Source organism: Panthera pardus, unplaced genomic scaffold, assembly GCF_024362965.1.
Source record: "Panthera pardus isolate Hobbes unplaced genomic scaffold, ASM2436296v1 HiC_scaffold_6, whole genome shotgun sequence".
NCBI lineage: Eukaryota > Metazoa > Chordata > Mammalia > Carnivora > Felidae > Panthera > Panthera pardus.
In genome coordinates, this window is record NW_026526991.1 from 112,128,940 (window position 1) to 112,144,662 (window position 15,723).

General features: G+C 36.7%; 2 protein-coding genes across 5 annotated transcripts in view; one reads left to right on the plus strand and one right to left on the minus strand.

The window, feature by feature from the left end:
* The window catches only part of EPC1 (enhancer of polycomb homolog 1), a 93,706-nt gene extending 85,255 nt beyond the window's left edge, over nucleotides 1–8,451 (plus strand). For 2 of the 4 annotated variants that reach the window (XM_019465194.2, XM_019465192.2), the window contains exons 11-15: nucleotides 3,350–3,468; nucleotides 3,549–3,635; nucleotides 4,485–4,626; nucleotides 4,732–5,095; nucleotides 7,071–8,451. In XM_019465194.2, the coding sequence (XP_019320739.1) occupies nucleotides 3,350–3,468; nucleotides 3,549–3,635; nucleotides 4,485–4,626; nucleotides 4,732–5,095; nucleotides 7,071–7,143 (785 nt within the window). In that variant the 3' untranslated portion in view covers nucleotides 7,144–8,451. The remainder of the gene's footprint in view (nucleotides 1–3,349; nucleotides 3,469–3,548; nucleotides 3,636–4,484; nucleotides 4,627–4,731; nucleotides 5,096–7,070) is intronic. The other 2 variants (XM_019465197.2, XM_019465193.2) reach the window with 2 other exon arrangements.
* Nucleotides 8,452–13,170: 4,719 nt separating this feature from the next.
* Nucleotides 13,171–13,889, minus strand: LOC109276379 (transcription factor BTF3-like). The gene has a single exon (XM_053895084.1). It carries the CDS (start codon nucleotides 13,839–13,841, stop codon nucleotides 13,338–13,340), a length of 504 nt encoding a protein of 167 aa, XP_053751059.1. The 5' UTR covers nucleotides 13,842–13,889; the 3' UTR covers nucleotides 13,171–13,337.
* Between the last annotated feature and the right edge of the window lie 1,834 nt (nucleotides 13,890–15,723).

Genomic DNA, 15,723 nt, shown 5'->3' on the forward strand with positions numbered 1-15,723 from the left:
ACAGTGGTCGTTGTAGACCTTTGCCTAAACACCTCTAGGGAGGGCACATTCAGCAGTTTTCAGGTTATTCTAGAGTTCGGAATCTTGTTTAGAAAGTTCGTCCATATATTAAACAAAAGCTGCCCCCTTAAATTGAAATCTACAGATTCCTCTTTTACCCTTAGAAGCATGCTGAATAAGTTTTCTTGCTTTCCAACATCATAGTATCCTTCAAATATTTGACGTCTTACCATGCTTCTTCCCTCTTCTCAGCTTTTAATCATGTCCCTCACGTGACTCCTCTCCCATACCTAGACTCCTGTCAGGTGTTCTATATATGAGGCTGTTTGTTTTTTTAAAGCACTTGAGTCACACTGTTGGGTATATAAAAAGTTTGATTATTTCTTGTAGATAGTATTAAATCTAAAACTTTTATCTATTTCTTTTCATATTTAAAATCTCATTGGTTTGGGGATGGATTTTCCCCCTTCCACTGTTAACTATCTTTGTGACCTCAGATGAAAGTTTCTTCATCTTTAGTGTGAAGTGATAGGAGGACATCACCAAGGATGCCACCTAATCTAAAAATTTGGAGTTCTGTGAAACGCTTCTGATTCTAGGTTTGGTCATCTGTTCATGAAACCATCCTGTCCATCCTTAAGTAAATTGCAAACCTGACTACCACACCCTGTCTGGAGGTAGACATACAACCTTAACACCTTCTACCTTGATAGGGATTATGGTCATTTTTATTTATTTACACTTAGCATTTGGTTAAACTTTGAATTAGAATGCCATCTGAAGTCTTCTCAGTTTTCTGTATAAATAACAATATAAAACCTAATTTATTTTGTTTTGCCCAATTTACTACCTTACCTTTGTCCAGGCTTTTCCTACTTATTCATATAGCCTTTAGAATAGGATTAGAAATTTATTTCTCAGAAGAAATATAAAATCCTTACATCGCATGGCTGAAAAAGGCTTTAGTGATCACCTAACTTAGTCTAAGTATTTTGGATGAACATACTGAGCCCTAAAAGTTCGGTTACTTGCCTAGGTATACTCAGATAGTTACGATAGAGCCAAAAGCTGGGGAAAAAAAAAAAAAAAATCAAGGTTTCTTGGCCCCTACACCTATGGTTTTTATTACCTTCACTTACAGCTTATATGTTGCTTAACATATGCATGTCTTTTAGATCATTTATTTAAAATGGGGAAAATTTCGTAACTACTCCAGAGGTGTAATAATATCTAAGCAATAGATTGACAATACTGATCTAAAGTCATGATGAGTGTTAGGTGCATTTTTATTCCTAAATCTGTATTAGGAAGAAGTTAACAGTTGTTTAAAAGTGAAATTCAGAGACCAGGATTAAAATGTTAACTTACATTACCGCAAAAATATTTGGAACCTTTATTCAAATGAATTTTCCAATTTATTATTACTAAATTTTTTATCAAAGTGTACACAAATACAAGCAGAGTTCTGCAAAAGAATATTTTCATTCATATAAATGGAGTGTTTTATATACAGGTCTCCAGTGAATGCTAAATTACTGTTTTTCTAGATATGTAATGACCTGACCTTGCAGAAATGATCCTTTCTTAAAATATTTATTGAGCATCCCCTACTAGGGAATTCAAGACTTAGGCAACTCAATCAAATTTAGGAAGTTAAAACATAAATCTCAAAAACATACTAGCAAAACTAATAAATTAAGTTGCTTTTTACGGATTTTTTTAAACCTAAAGATAAATGTTACAGTAATTATAAACCATCTTTCAGGGCAGCATTAATTTTTATAAATTTTCTTCAAGTTTTGATTCAACACATTTCTATTGTATGGAAATGAACATTTTGACACAAAGTTACTTTATGTCCATATTTACAGGTTATCCTATTACCAGTAAAAGTCTTCCCTGTAGTATTCAGATCTGAGAAATACAACATAGTAGGAAAAGAAACTTATCAAGGGACAGATATCAACGAAAGTTTTTACAAGAAATTATGTTTTTGTTCTTGTAGCCTAAGCACTTAGTTCAATTCAAGTGTAAATAAAGCCTATGTAGACACTAATAACTTCTGAGGTTTTCATAAATATTATTTCATAATTTCCTGATCCATTGAAAATATGGTAGAATTTCTACCTGAACATTTTGTAGTGGTACTAGGCAGAAAGGCTGTATCCTGGAAGATAAAGTTTCTTTATGAGTTACGAGTGAAAATTATAAAACTTGTTAAAGTGAAACTGTCTTCAACTAAATTACTAAAATGCAATTAAAGACAACAGGAAATTCGGTGGACAGTGTTTTGAAAACATTAAACTTTAGATTGAGGAAATTTGCATTGCATGATTTATAGATTCCCTGGTATTCAGGGATGCATGATAACCTTTTTTGTGTTTTGAAATAATTTCTTACCCAAACACCACAGGCTTCTTAAAGAAGCCTTTAAAGTCAGATGTTGTGATTGTATGTACCCTTTTTTTTCCTTTTTTTAATTGGCAAAAAATAAGAAAAAGAAAAAGGTTTCCTTTTTAAAAACTGCACACACTTTTTTGGGGGGTAATAAATGAACATTTTTTTGTTTGTTTTTTTTAGAACTGAGCTCTCCATAGACAAACATAAGTAGCATAACACAGTGTCTTTCCTCAGACATCATTCTGTACAGTAAATCAACATAAACAACTCCGTTCTTATTGACTGGATTTTTTCCAGGTGGGTTAATTGGGTGGGGAAAATTAATTAACCTTAACATTTGGAGCCTCTTGTCTTCCTGCTAAAGGATGAGTTCTTTAAAAAATAAAATAAAAAAGGTAATAAACCAACAACCTTATATTCCATATAGAGGGAATGTTTGTAATGGCTAAAATTAGAAAATATGTAGAACAATTAGTATTTATACACAGAACTATTAGGGATCATCTGAATGCATTGGGACAGTGATATGAGTAAACTAGAAACCAAATGGTAATTACCAGATTTCTTCTCAAGCTCCATGCCAAGTTGAATTCTAAATATGTAGATTTAAAAAGCTGGATTACCTTTTTACACTGTCTAGCACAAGTGTCACAGCTTATAAAAATAATGGTTCTGAAACTTGAGAAGTGAGCATTTCTCTTTCCTATGTTGTTATAACTCAGGAAGTTTATAATTTTGTTTTTCTTTAAACTCCAGCCACTCCTGATAAATGTGGTTGTAAAAATGCTGAATTTTTCATATGGAAGTGATCTTTAGCAGGATCATCAGCCTTTGTCAAATGCTTTAATTTTACACAAAAATTTTCTTAATGCTGAAATTTGTTTTAGTATTGTAAGATATGTGTGGTATCTGTGTGTTTTTATAAAGTATTTCCTCGTTTTATGTTCAGCATTTACAGCCGAACAATACCAGCAACATCAACAGCAACTGGCACTAATGCAGAAACAGCAGCTTGCACAAATTCAGCAACAGCAAGCAAATAGTAATTCCTCCACCACCACTTCACAGGTGAGGGATTTGTCTGTCTTATGATTATCCCTCATTGTTTCCCACCAGAGTTCATCTCTAATTACCAACTGTTGTCATAGAACCTTGCATCTAACCAGCAGAAAAGTGGCTTTCGCCTGAATCTACATCATAGCCATTCTATACAGGGTTTAGAAAGAACATTACAGGTGAGTATGGAAGCTGTTGCCTCTGCTCCCTATTTTAAAAAGTAAAGCTAAAAAACATAGTTAAATGCGATCAAGACACTGTCTTCCAAGTCTGTCCTATAGTCTGTGAATTTTCCTTGTTAGTATATGATCTCACCCAGCTCATTTTCTTAGTTATTTTAATTATTATTAAAATTTATCTTAAATTACATACTAAACCTCTTTGACTATTAAATGAAATCACTTTTAAACCTCAAGGATGATAAATGTTTGCCATTGAAACACATTTAAAGCTTGAAGGCTGAAATTTTAATCTAAGCACCTTGGAGGAAAACTCATTTAAAAAAATTCAAAGGGCCTCTTAATTTCTAGGCCAAGTTATGATGTGATGTTTTGTTACTTCTGTTCTAAAAGGATAGTTATCCTCCTGTCCCAGAGATACCTTTGGGTGGGTGGGTGGGTGTGTGTGTGTGTGTGTGTGTGTGTGTGTGTATAAGTTAGGTTAAAAAAAGCTTACATACTCATTTTTCATTATATGTATTTGCAAATCACTGAAATGTTTTACTAGCATATTTCTTGTCTGACACTTTGTGTTGGAGGTTTACTGTTTCCACATTCTAGAAGGTTTATTTTTGTAGTTGATTTGTCCATATTACGTACTGTCACATGTGAAGATCAAAATTCATAATCCCTGAGTTCTTATATTGTTTGAACACTCTTCAAATTTATGACTGTCAAAAGAGATGAAGATATTTCAGTGGTTTGCCACTTTGGTTTATATTCAAACTGATTTTGGTATACCTGTGTAACTTTAATGTTGATTTGAGACTAAGTGATGCTGATTAGATTTGTTTTGTATTTTCTTTTTAGGGTTTTGTTTCCAAGACTTTGGATTCTGCTAGTGCTCAATTTGCTGCTTCTGCTTTGGTGACATCAGAACAACTGATGGGATTCAAGATGAAGGATGATGTGGTGCTTGGAATTGGGGTGAATGGCGTCCTTCCAGCCTCAGGTAAGCATAAAGACATTTAAATTGTTCTGATATTTGTAACCTATATCTCTTATTAATAAACAGCAAAGTCGTACATTGTTTAGATGCTTCTTTCTTTTTCTCTAGGAGTATACAAGGGCTTACACCTCAGTAGTACTACACCAACAGCACTTGTACATACGAGTCCATCAACGGCAGGTTCAACTTTGTTACAGCCTTCAAACATGACACAGACTTCAAGTTCCCACAGTGCACTGAGTCATCAAGTAACCGCTGCCAATTCTGCAACAACTCAGGTTCTGATTGGGAACAACATTCGATTAACTGTACCTTCATCAGTTGCCACTGTAAACTCTATTGCCCCCATAAATGCACGACATATACCTAGGACTTTAAGTGCTGTTCCATCGTCTGCCTTAAAGCTGGCTGCCGCAGCAAACTGTCAAGTTTCCAAGGTTCCATCTTCATCTTCTGTAGATTCAGTTCCAAGGTCAGTAGTTATTTTAAGCCTAAAATGTTTGAAAAATATGAGCCCTAACTTAAATCCTCTAGCAGTGCTCTCTACTTATTGGTGTTTTTTGCTCTTTCCTTATATACATTAAAAATGTATAGGGGCATCTGGGTCTCTCAGTCGGTTTAGCGTCTAAACTCTTGATAGTGGCTCAGGTCATGATCTTGAGGTCGTGGGATCCAGCCCCACATAAGGCTCTGCACTGACAATACGGAGCCTGCTTGGGATTCTCTGCCCCTCCCCGGCACGCACACACACACGTACGCGCGCTCTCTCTCTCAAAATAAACTTAAAAAAATGTATAGATGAGAATTCCTTATTTAGTCAAGACTTAAACAGATAATTTTTATAATTCAGTACTGTTAACAATTTGAACTAAATGGTATACTGAGTATTGCATATATGCTTTGGATGTCACTTCCTTAGTATAATAATAGCTTATAATGCTCTTGTTTTTCTACCTTTGCATGGAGGGAGTTCTCTTTAGAATGTTTCTTTTGTTTTCTTCCACAGCTTCTTGTGTAAAGAATTGATAGAACCCACTGTGGCTTGTATGCTAAGCTGCTGTTAATAATGTAAATAATGTAAAGGCTTACAGTATTAATGCCAGGTCAACTTTTATTCAAACCATTATTTTTTATGCTAATTTGTCATCTTGGGTTTCAGTAGATTGTTTAGAATGTTTGTTCAGGTTCTTCTCTGTTTTAAATATTAATGGTAATTAGAATCTTACTATTTACAAAGTACTCTGGGGGAAACAAGAGAAAGACCAGGGGTTTTCAGTTTAGTTAAAAGACAAGCATAAAAGTGTAAAAATTAAATGCTGTTAATTGTGAGTAATAGCTGGAAGTCATTCTTGTATCACAAAGCATTATAGCCTTGTCAGATTAATTGTGTAAATTATGACTATAATTTCAATATAAGGAGTGATCTTTTCACACCAGGGGTATTCTGGGAGAGTTCTACAAAATAAGATCAGATTTGTTCTTAGCTGGGCAGAGAAGAGGATGAGAGAGTTGGAGAAATACAAATGTGTTCAGAAGCTAACAACTAAACTAATTTGTCTAGAGGTTTGGGAAGGTTAGTAGTTCAAGTTGAAGGGGTAGGAGGTGGGCACACTTTAGAACACCTTGGATGCTAGACTGATAGGTAGACTTCCTCGGCCAAGCGTGGCCCAAGAGGGAAGAGCAGGCTTTGTAGCAACAGACTGTATAGCCTTAAGTTTCCAAACCCATGCATCCCTGTCTGCTTCTCAATTTAAGTAATAGTTATTGTCTGCTCCATTCAGGTCCATTCTTATTATTCTGGGTCTAGTCATAACTAATCAATCAATTAGAGTTCTTACCTAAATATATAATACATGGTTTTCACTGTTACAGAATTATATAACCATGAAACACTGGCAGTGTATGGTAAACTTTCGTATCACTTATTTTAGTCCCTTCATTTTAAAAATGAGGGAAATGAGATCCAGAGAAGCTGATTACTACAAGCACATTCAGGTGTTAGAACAACTGTGACCCTGGTCTTCTAATTACCAGCTCAGTAGCTCTGCTACTCAACTGCACATATAGAGCACTGACAAAAGTCCTGACTTGAATGACTTTTGTTCACATTTGTTACTTTTTTGAAAGAGGAGGAAAGTGAAATTAGAGACTAAAAGTTAGGAATTCTTTATGTTTTTTAACATCTGGGTTGCTTGGCTGCCACTACGATTTTATTGGTGATATAGTTGACCATGGAATTTATGGTGGACAGAAGAAGCCTGACTTTTGGTTGTATATTCCTGATAATAAACTATAAAGGTTCATACTCCTCTACTTGTGTCTTATCCCAAAAGTGTCACATTTCTTCCTATTACTAAAAATACTTAAAAATTTTTTTATTGGGGAGATAATCTTGATTTGTTAAATTTGTTGCAGATAAGTAATTTAATTAAACTTTATTTCAACAGGGAAAATCATGAATCAGAAAAGCCAGCACTAAACAACATAGCAGACAACACAGTAGCGATGGAGGTGACGTAGCTTCCTCAGGAGTGAAACTGCAGCCTGGGGACTTGATTAGGTGCTATGCATCAGTAGCATTTTGAATGCAAGGGATGATGGAATGCAGCACACGCGTTTCGGTGGCAGCTGTGGGGACTTGACAGCAGTGCTCATCTCTCATGCTTCAATTTTTCTTTTCTTATTGTTAATAGGAAAAAAATCAACATCTGTAAATTAAGAATACAGCAATTATCTGTACAGTACTGCATATTTGTAATACCCTTGTATATATGTTACTTGAATACAGAAATGTTCATTTGTGATGCTTTGCACTTGGGGGTGGGGGGGGTGGGAGGGAAATAAATTGCAACAAAGAGTGTGAGATGTGAGATTGTATAGAGATGAAGTGTCATCACATCATGTGCATGGTGCGGAACCTGCTGTTTTATCTATTTATTGTGCCGTGTTTACAGTTTTTTGTACACTGTACCTTCATTGGTTCCTGTGCTGTAGTAAATGTGTTAGGTAGCTGTGGACTCCTTGGTATTTTGTAAATGGTATAACATAACTTGGTTCCCCTCTGGGTCCCTGAGTTTTCTGTGTATCATGTGAAAAAAATGGTGACATACATACAGAATTTTACAAAAAAAAAAAAAGGCATCAGTTTTTAAAAAATGGGGAATGTACTGTTAAATGGGGATCTTCCTGGTCTACTATCATTAGGACAAGTAACAAGCTAAAAATGAAGTCTCTTGAATCTTCCCATCCCCACTTGCCCACAAAGCTGTGGGCAGTTTCTGGTACTTAAAGCACTAATGTTATGTTGCTGCTCTACAAACAGCCCAGTAGTCCCATTTCCTTCCACACCAAAAAGTGTTAAATCAAGTATGCAAATGGAGTCCTTACAACTGGAGTTTATGTTGTCTTGCCCTTTTTTTAGCACAAAAAAAAAAAATTGTACTTTTTTATTGTCGAATTGTTGAAAAGACTTCATTCTTTACTTGTTCTTACAAAAAGGATATAAGGGAGAAGAATGCAGTAATTGCTGTACGTGTATCATCATTCCAGTTTCTAAAAACAGCCAGCCAGCTTTTTTCCTTTTCAGATTCTCCAGAAGGCTGCAAGGCCAGAACCACAAATATCGGGTGCCTTCCTTTGGAAATATTTGACCTCTCTTCTGTGAAGAGAATGGTACTTAACAGACTACTACCAGTGCTTTGTCAGTACCGAAGTCTGAATGCCCAGTCCAATGGCATACATGATCCTTAAGGTTTTTAATCCCACCTGGAAAAATTGTGATAGAATTCTCACAAAATAAACCCAGGGCATTACATGTTGACAAACTAATGTGTAGTGGTCTTTTGCTTTTATTTTCAACCCAAGAACTCCTGTGTACTTTAATTGAAATTACTCCATAAAGGGGGGACTTGGGAATGGGAGTGATGACTTTAAGTTCATTTTTTTCAACAGTTATTATTGAATAATCACTAAGCTTAGATCCTAGAACAGTGGAAAAATGCCTGCCCTCGTGGAGTTTGTAATCTCATTGAGGGATAAAAACAAAAGAAGTAAGACTTAAGTTGTATTAGGGGATAAATATTTTAGGGGGAAAAGTAATGCAAGGAAGGGGGAGAGGGAGAATCAGTGCTAGGGGAGGGTGGAGGGTTCAGTTTCAAGTGAGGTGGGCAAGGAAGGGTTCACAGACCATGCTTCCATTTGATCAGAGACTTGAAGTTGGGCGGGTAGAGCATTCTAGGCAGAGAGGATAAGTACAAAGAACCTGGGGTGGCAGTGTGCCTGGCTTGCTAAAGGAAGAGAAGTGTGGCTGTGCAACGGAAAGAGGAGAGTAGGGTAAGTCGAGGAGTAATGAGTCTGCTCACAGAGGAGCTCCAGGCAGGGCTTTATAGGGATTTGTGCTGGAGGACAAGGTAGAGAGCACAAAGGAAAGAATCCTCAGGCTGACTCCCCAAGGAGAGATTAGAAAGAGTTTTTTAAAGATAAATTTGGGTGGGAAGAGGGTGACATACAAGCACATAAAGGCAGGGTTTTATTAGCACCTGTGCATTTAAAGATCATGCTTCTTCATGCATCACATGTCTGATATATTAAATCTCCACTCGTGGGTGTGGTTCTTAGTATTATAATGAGGGGGAAGGTTGGTGAACTGTCAGCTCTGGGGTCCATCTTGGCACAGACTGGTTTGATCCGGTCTTTGCCAGTCTTCGTAGTAAGCATCCTCCCTCCACATTCCTGCAAGATAGTCTACCCAGGAGGTATAGAGTTGTAGCTTTTTTTTTTTTTTTTTTTTTGGTCCTTATGAAGGCATCCTAGGAATGCTGGATTTAACAGGTTTGAGGGGACCCAAGTCCCTGCTCTGTGTCAGTAGTGAGAAGTAGTTGGATTCTGTTTGCATTTTAAAGGTCAGCCCGGTAAATTTTGTCCATTTTGAATAGATGTGAGGTACATGAGAAAATGAAGATTTAAGGATGACTCCCAAGGTTTTAGCCTGAGCAACTGGCCACAGTTGGAGAGCACTGAGGAAGAAGTGGGTTTGGGGAATCTTGGTTTCTGGGCCGTTAGAGATCCATTAGACATCCAAATAGAGATGTTAAGCAAGGAGTTACATACAAAATCTGGAATTTGGAGGAGAGGTCTGGGCTGGAGATCAAACCTTAAGAATCATCTTCGTAAGATGATGTTTGAAGCCATGAGTCAGTGAGATCTCCAAGAGAATGGGATTAAATCTTGGTATAATAAATACAGCTATCACTGGTGGAGTGTTTTAAGAGTTATTCTTACCTTGAAGAGAATTCCCTGTCTCGAATAGACTTCCAATTTATATAAGTACTACCTGTCTTTATTCTATTCTACAGTCTTTAAGGAAAAAGACAAAAAGTTGCCTTTCAGTGCTAATGGCTGGTAAGTGTGACTAAAATTTAAACTGCTGGTTTAAATGTACTCAAGAATAATTAGGATTAGGACTAAAATTTCAAAATAAAGTCCAGCAGGTAGAGTGAGGCCTGAGCTCTCTTAGTAATGCCGAGTCTCTTAGTAATGCCGACTGTTCACAAGCAAATTTAGAAATTGATTGAGGAACAAGAAAATGAGTCTTCAAACATACCCAGTTAGGAATTTGAAATGAGTCTTGGAATGGGGCAGAGACATGGCAGATAGACTAGTAATCATCAACATCCATGTGGTACTTACTCATTCCCTCATTTTAGCATACCAACTCTGAGATTCAGAGAAAATACTAATTTGTATCATTCACATTTTAAAATAAGGGAGTTCATTCAAAATGGAGTCATCAGCCTCTAAATTTCTTGCTGTCTTCCATATACTCCATTACCAAGGTTATAATAGCCGAGAGTGAAGGACAATACAGAAGAACAATTTAAACATGAAGGTCTTAGAGAAATAGGTCATCAAGGGAACTTTGACAGCTAGTGTAGCTAATAACTATCATTATTTACAATGTAATATCTTATGCATACTAACTATCTCATTTATTCCTTAGAATAATCCTTTTATACAGATACTAGGATTATCACTTTTAAAGGTGAGATTACTTCAAAGTTATACAGTGAGTGGCAGTCCAGGATTTGAACTCATCTGCCAAATTCCAAAGCTGTTGCTATTTGCTTCCCCCTACTTCGTGAATAAGCCTGGAAACAAACATTTCTAACATAATTTCTTAGTAACCTCTGTTCTTGTTGTGCTCTTAAAGAAATTGGTACTGCTGATTCTGTTACCCTGGTATTGTTCTACTTTTGTCTTGAAGTTTCCGGAGCAGAAGCCCAAAAAACGCCCCAGACTGACTTTTTGCCCTAGATACAAGTTTTGTTTCTTGAAAAGGACTATGTAAATAGTGTCTTCTGGACTCCAAATTTAGGAGTTTTGTGAATATTGTAACAATGTGTAGTATCCTATAATATTAATGTATCATATGTTACAGACAGGTAAACAGGATTTCACACTCCTCACTAAGAGCAGATCTACTTGTATCTATTTTATATATTGATGTTCTTTATAAAATACAAATTCTTTAAATAAAATGATTCTGCTGTTTTTAAAAAGTTTGAAAAAAGCAGCAATAGAGATATACACAAATAGCACATTGATTCAACAAGTATTTATTAACTGTGCCAGGCATTATGGTTGGTGACACAGCAATGACATTCTCATAGGATATACATTGAATAAAAGGCTAGGCAAAATTAAACATGATATTAAAATCAATATTAAATAAAAATGTCTAAGGAGTCATCTTGAGATTTTTAAAAATACAACATTTAGCTTTGGAAATTACCTGTGGAAAACATCATTGGAAGAACCAAATGACAATTTCTTATTTTTTCACGAGGGTATATTCTGAACCAATTAGGCACACACACACACACAAGAGTTTCACATAGGCAAATGTATAACCATGCATTTCGAAAGAGAATCCAGTCTTAGAGAATAATCTGCCCTACTTTTGTAGTCCTATGAAACAAAAACGGGTTAGTATGTAGGACTATTAGAATTACAGAGCATTAGTCTCCACTGAAGACTTCATTTCTGACCACCTGTATAGTTACCTGTGGCTGCAATAATAAATTACCAAATGATGGCTTTAAAACAACAGAAATTTATTCTCCCATAATTCTGAAGGCCAGAAGTCCAGAGTAAGTTTTTTGCTGAGCTGAAATCAAGCTGTCAGCAGGGCTCTGCCTTTGGATGCTCTTTGGGGAGAATCCATTTCTTGTGCCATCCAGCTCCTGATGGCTGCCTGGCTGGCATTCCTTGGTGCATGGTGGCAGCAGTCCAAACTTTGTCCATCTCTGTGTTCACATTGCCTTCTCTCAGTGTGTCTGAAAACTCCGTCTTCGTTTTATTGTACACATGCAGTTGCTCTGGAGCGCACCCACATAATCCCGGATAAACCTTTCAAGACCCTCAATCTAATCACATCTTTTGCCATATAAGGTAATATTCACAGGTTCTGGGAATTAGGACTTGGACATACATTTGAGGCCACTATTCAACCCACGATACCATGATACTTCTGTGGCTCCAGATATCCAGCCAAAGGGTAGTAAAAAAGCAAAACAAAGTTTACCCTTGTAATAAGCCATTGTTGTAAGTAGCTAGAATTCATTGTTTTAATTCTGGTTTGTCTACCTCAAGAAAAAAATTCTTAAGTTTACAGAAAAAGCAACCAGAATGATCATGGATATAAGAGAATTGTGAATAGACTAAAGACATTTGGTCTCTAGTCTGGAAAGATGAAACAAGCTATGACCAAAGTCTTGTAAGGGATATACAGAGAGTGAACACTGATTTTGTTCACCAAATTTTGAAATTCTAAAAACAAGAGAGCCTCCCTACCTCACCCACCCACACACACATCTGATTCTGGGGAAATATTTATGATTAGAGGAAGAACTACTTAAGTTTACAGTGAGTGATTTAAGGTATTGACTGGGCTTAGAAATCAGCTAAAAAGTTCACAACAGGTTTAATGTATGCAATAAAATTGATATGCTGTTATGGTCAAACTAGGAATTCTCTAATATTAATCTTTATTCCAAGATAGCCAGCATAAAACCATCTCTAATTTCCCTTAAACTAATATGATTTTACTCATCAGATTTTATTATTTATCACTTCACCTCTTGACTCTAAACTCTAAGCCTCTGCAGTTCAATATGCTAAGTACTAACCACATGACAACTTAAATGTAAATTAATTGAAATTAAAATTAAAGATTCAGCTCCTTAGACTAGCCATTTTAATAATCTTCAAAAGCCATTTGGCATAGTAGCCACCATATTTGATAGAACAAATCTAGGACACTTACATCACTGCAGAAAGTTCTTATTAGACAGTGATGTTCCATATATATGTAGTGTGATTGTTTCCACTTGGATGTAAGTAACACATTTCAAACTCAATTTGTTCCACATTAAGGTCATCTTTCCTCTTCCCCTTCACCCCATAAAGAAGCCACATGTGCAATTTGGTTCTTCTCTAGTGTTCTTTTTTTTTTAATCTTGTTTCAAACTTATTCCCAGACTTCTTCAGCTTAATTAGCTGCAAAGAATGAATTGTGTATAAGCAAAAACTGAAAAGAGCTGCAGTGTCCAAGGGGTTGGGGCTTAAAAATATTAGAGATCTAGATTTTATCAGATCCATGAACAAAATTTTTAAAAAGCAGTCATAATATAAAATAACAGCTGCCAGTAACTTCTTCAAGCTTTATCTTCTTCAGAAGTTGATTCAATTCTGTTTGCTTCCTTCTTGGAAGCTTCATCAAAATTCTCCACAAAATCTGGAACTTCATCATCCTCCTCCTCTCCGGTAGCAAGTGGTACCTTTCCATCCACAGATTGTTTGGGCAGAACTTCAGCCAGCCTTCTTAAACTAGTCAGACTGTCTGCACCAAGTTGGTTTAAGATACTGAGTAGCATTTCTGTCAGATGCTTCCTCTCAGCATGGCCTGTAATGGTTAAAGTGTTCGCTGCCAGGGATGCCTGAACTTTACGGTTGTTAAAGTGGATCACCGTTCCTTGGTTTGTGAACATATTCCCTTCTTCAATACCAGAGATATTGTTTACCCCTGACTTCTTTAAGGAGAACTGAAGGTTTTTGTCATCTGCTATAGCTGTTCGATGAACCACCTTTTTTCGGCGAGCCGTTCCTTTCCCACCAATGCGCACTTGCGCTTGCAGTTTGACGAGTTTCTCCTGCTTCATGGTAGTTGCTTTCACCTTGTTGGAGAGGAAATGGGGCCGCGCCTGGGACTAGGGTTGGCGCACAGGGGGTCTCGGGTGGACCATCTGAGATTAGGTGCACACACGGCGGGGACACAAGATGGCAGCTCTAGTGTTCTCTAAATAAAGGACACCACTATTTACCCATCTCACTGAGCAAGAAACCTGAATCATGCTCATTTTTTCCCCTCCTACCTAACCTCCCACATTCATAAGGCAAAAATGATTTTTTTTTTTAATTCCTCTATGGGGCACCTGGGTGGCTCAGTCGATTAAGCATCCCACTCTTGGTTTCGGCTCAGATCATGATCTCACAGTTGGTGGGTTCAAGCCCCTCATCAGGCTCTGTGCTGACAGCACGGAGCCTGCTCGGGATTCTGTCTCACTCCCTCTCTGCCCCTCCCTTGCTCTCTCTCTCTCTGTCTCTCTCAAATAAATAAACTTAAACAATTAAAAATAAAGAAATAAAAATTCCTCTCTGTATTGAATTGGTATACTTCTCTCCATCTGCATCACTGCCACATGTGTTCAGACCACCATAATCTCTTCTGAACTACTGCTGTGGTTCCCTAACTGCTCTCCCTGCTTCCAGTCTTAATTCTAAACCTTTCCCCATCTCATTCTGTTGCCAGAGCATTCTTTCGAAAACTCAAATCTCACTATATTTAATGTCCCCGGGGTGAATTCCAAACAGTTATTGAACACTTACCAAGTGCCAGCACTGCTCTAAGCACTTCACATTATCTCACGCAATCCTCATAACCAAGGCCACTGGGTATGGCTGTACAGGTTCTGCTGCTATTAACTATGTGGTCTCGTGTAAATAGCACACTCTCAAACCCCCACTCCACAATTTACAGATGAGAAAGCAACCTATCTATCTCAAGTGAAATTAACTACAAATCATTTTAATTTCTGAGTCCACATATGTAATTAAAGGCCATATTTTTTTTTCAATATATGAAATTTATTGTCAAATTGGTTTCCATACATCACCCAGTGCTCATCCCAACAGGTGCCCTCCTCAATACCCATCACCACCCTCCCCGCCCTCCTACCCCCCCATCAACCCTCAGTTTGTTCTCAGTTTTTAAGAGTCTCTTATGCTTTGGCTCTCTCCCACTCTAACCTCTTTTTTTTTTCCTTCCCTTCCCCCATGGGTTTCTGTTAAATTTCTCAGAATCCACATAAGAGTGAAAACATATGGTATCTGTCTTTCTCTGTATGGCTTATTTCACTTAGCATAACACTCTCCAATTCCATCCACGTTGCTACAAAGTTAAAGGCCATATTTTTAAGTAACAGTCTATCTTTAGTGAGGACAAATGCAAAGTATTACATTTGTGGATAAATAATACTATATGTAGAAGATTGTACTTTCAAAGCTAAAAGTTGTAAAAACCAAAGAGGCTTCACTTCTAGGAAGAAATACTCCCTCTTTCTTCATCAGATTAGAACATGGAAGAAATTCTTAAAATGATCCACCCTTTTCTAAAGTAAAGCAGCAAATCTTTGTGTTACTTGTTGGCCATTCCAAGAAATTTGATGCATAAGGCATAAATGACATCCTAATAGGTTGATTATTATGAATTTTGTGGCTGAATTTGTGAAAGGCAAAAAATAAAGAAGATATAATTATTAAATCTCATTTAGTAAAACCCAATGTTATGTTTGTGTAGTCTTAAAAATTTTGTGGAAATAATAAAGTACTTGATCTATAAAACCAATGTAGGACATCCAGAGAGTTTAAAATTAGAAGAAAAAAGATCTTAATCGTGTACAAATGAGTATTCTTAGGTCATGGTAATATTAGAGTGAAGGCAAAGCTGGTGGTAAACCGATTAATTTGTATAAAAATTCAATT

What these genes read in the sequence shown, in the direction of transcription:
- LOC109276379 (XM_053895084.1), bottom strand. Translation starts at nt 13,841, where the DNA reads ATGAAGCAGGAGAAACTCGTCAAACTGCAAGCGCAAGTGCGCATTGGT.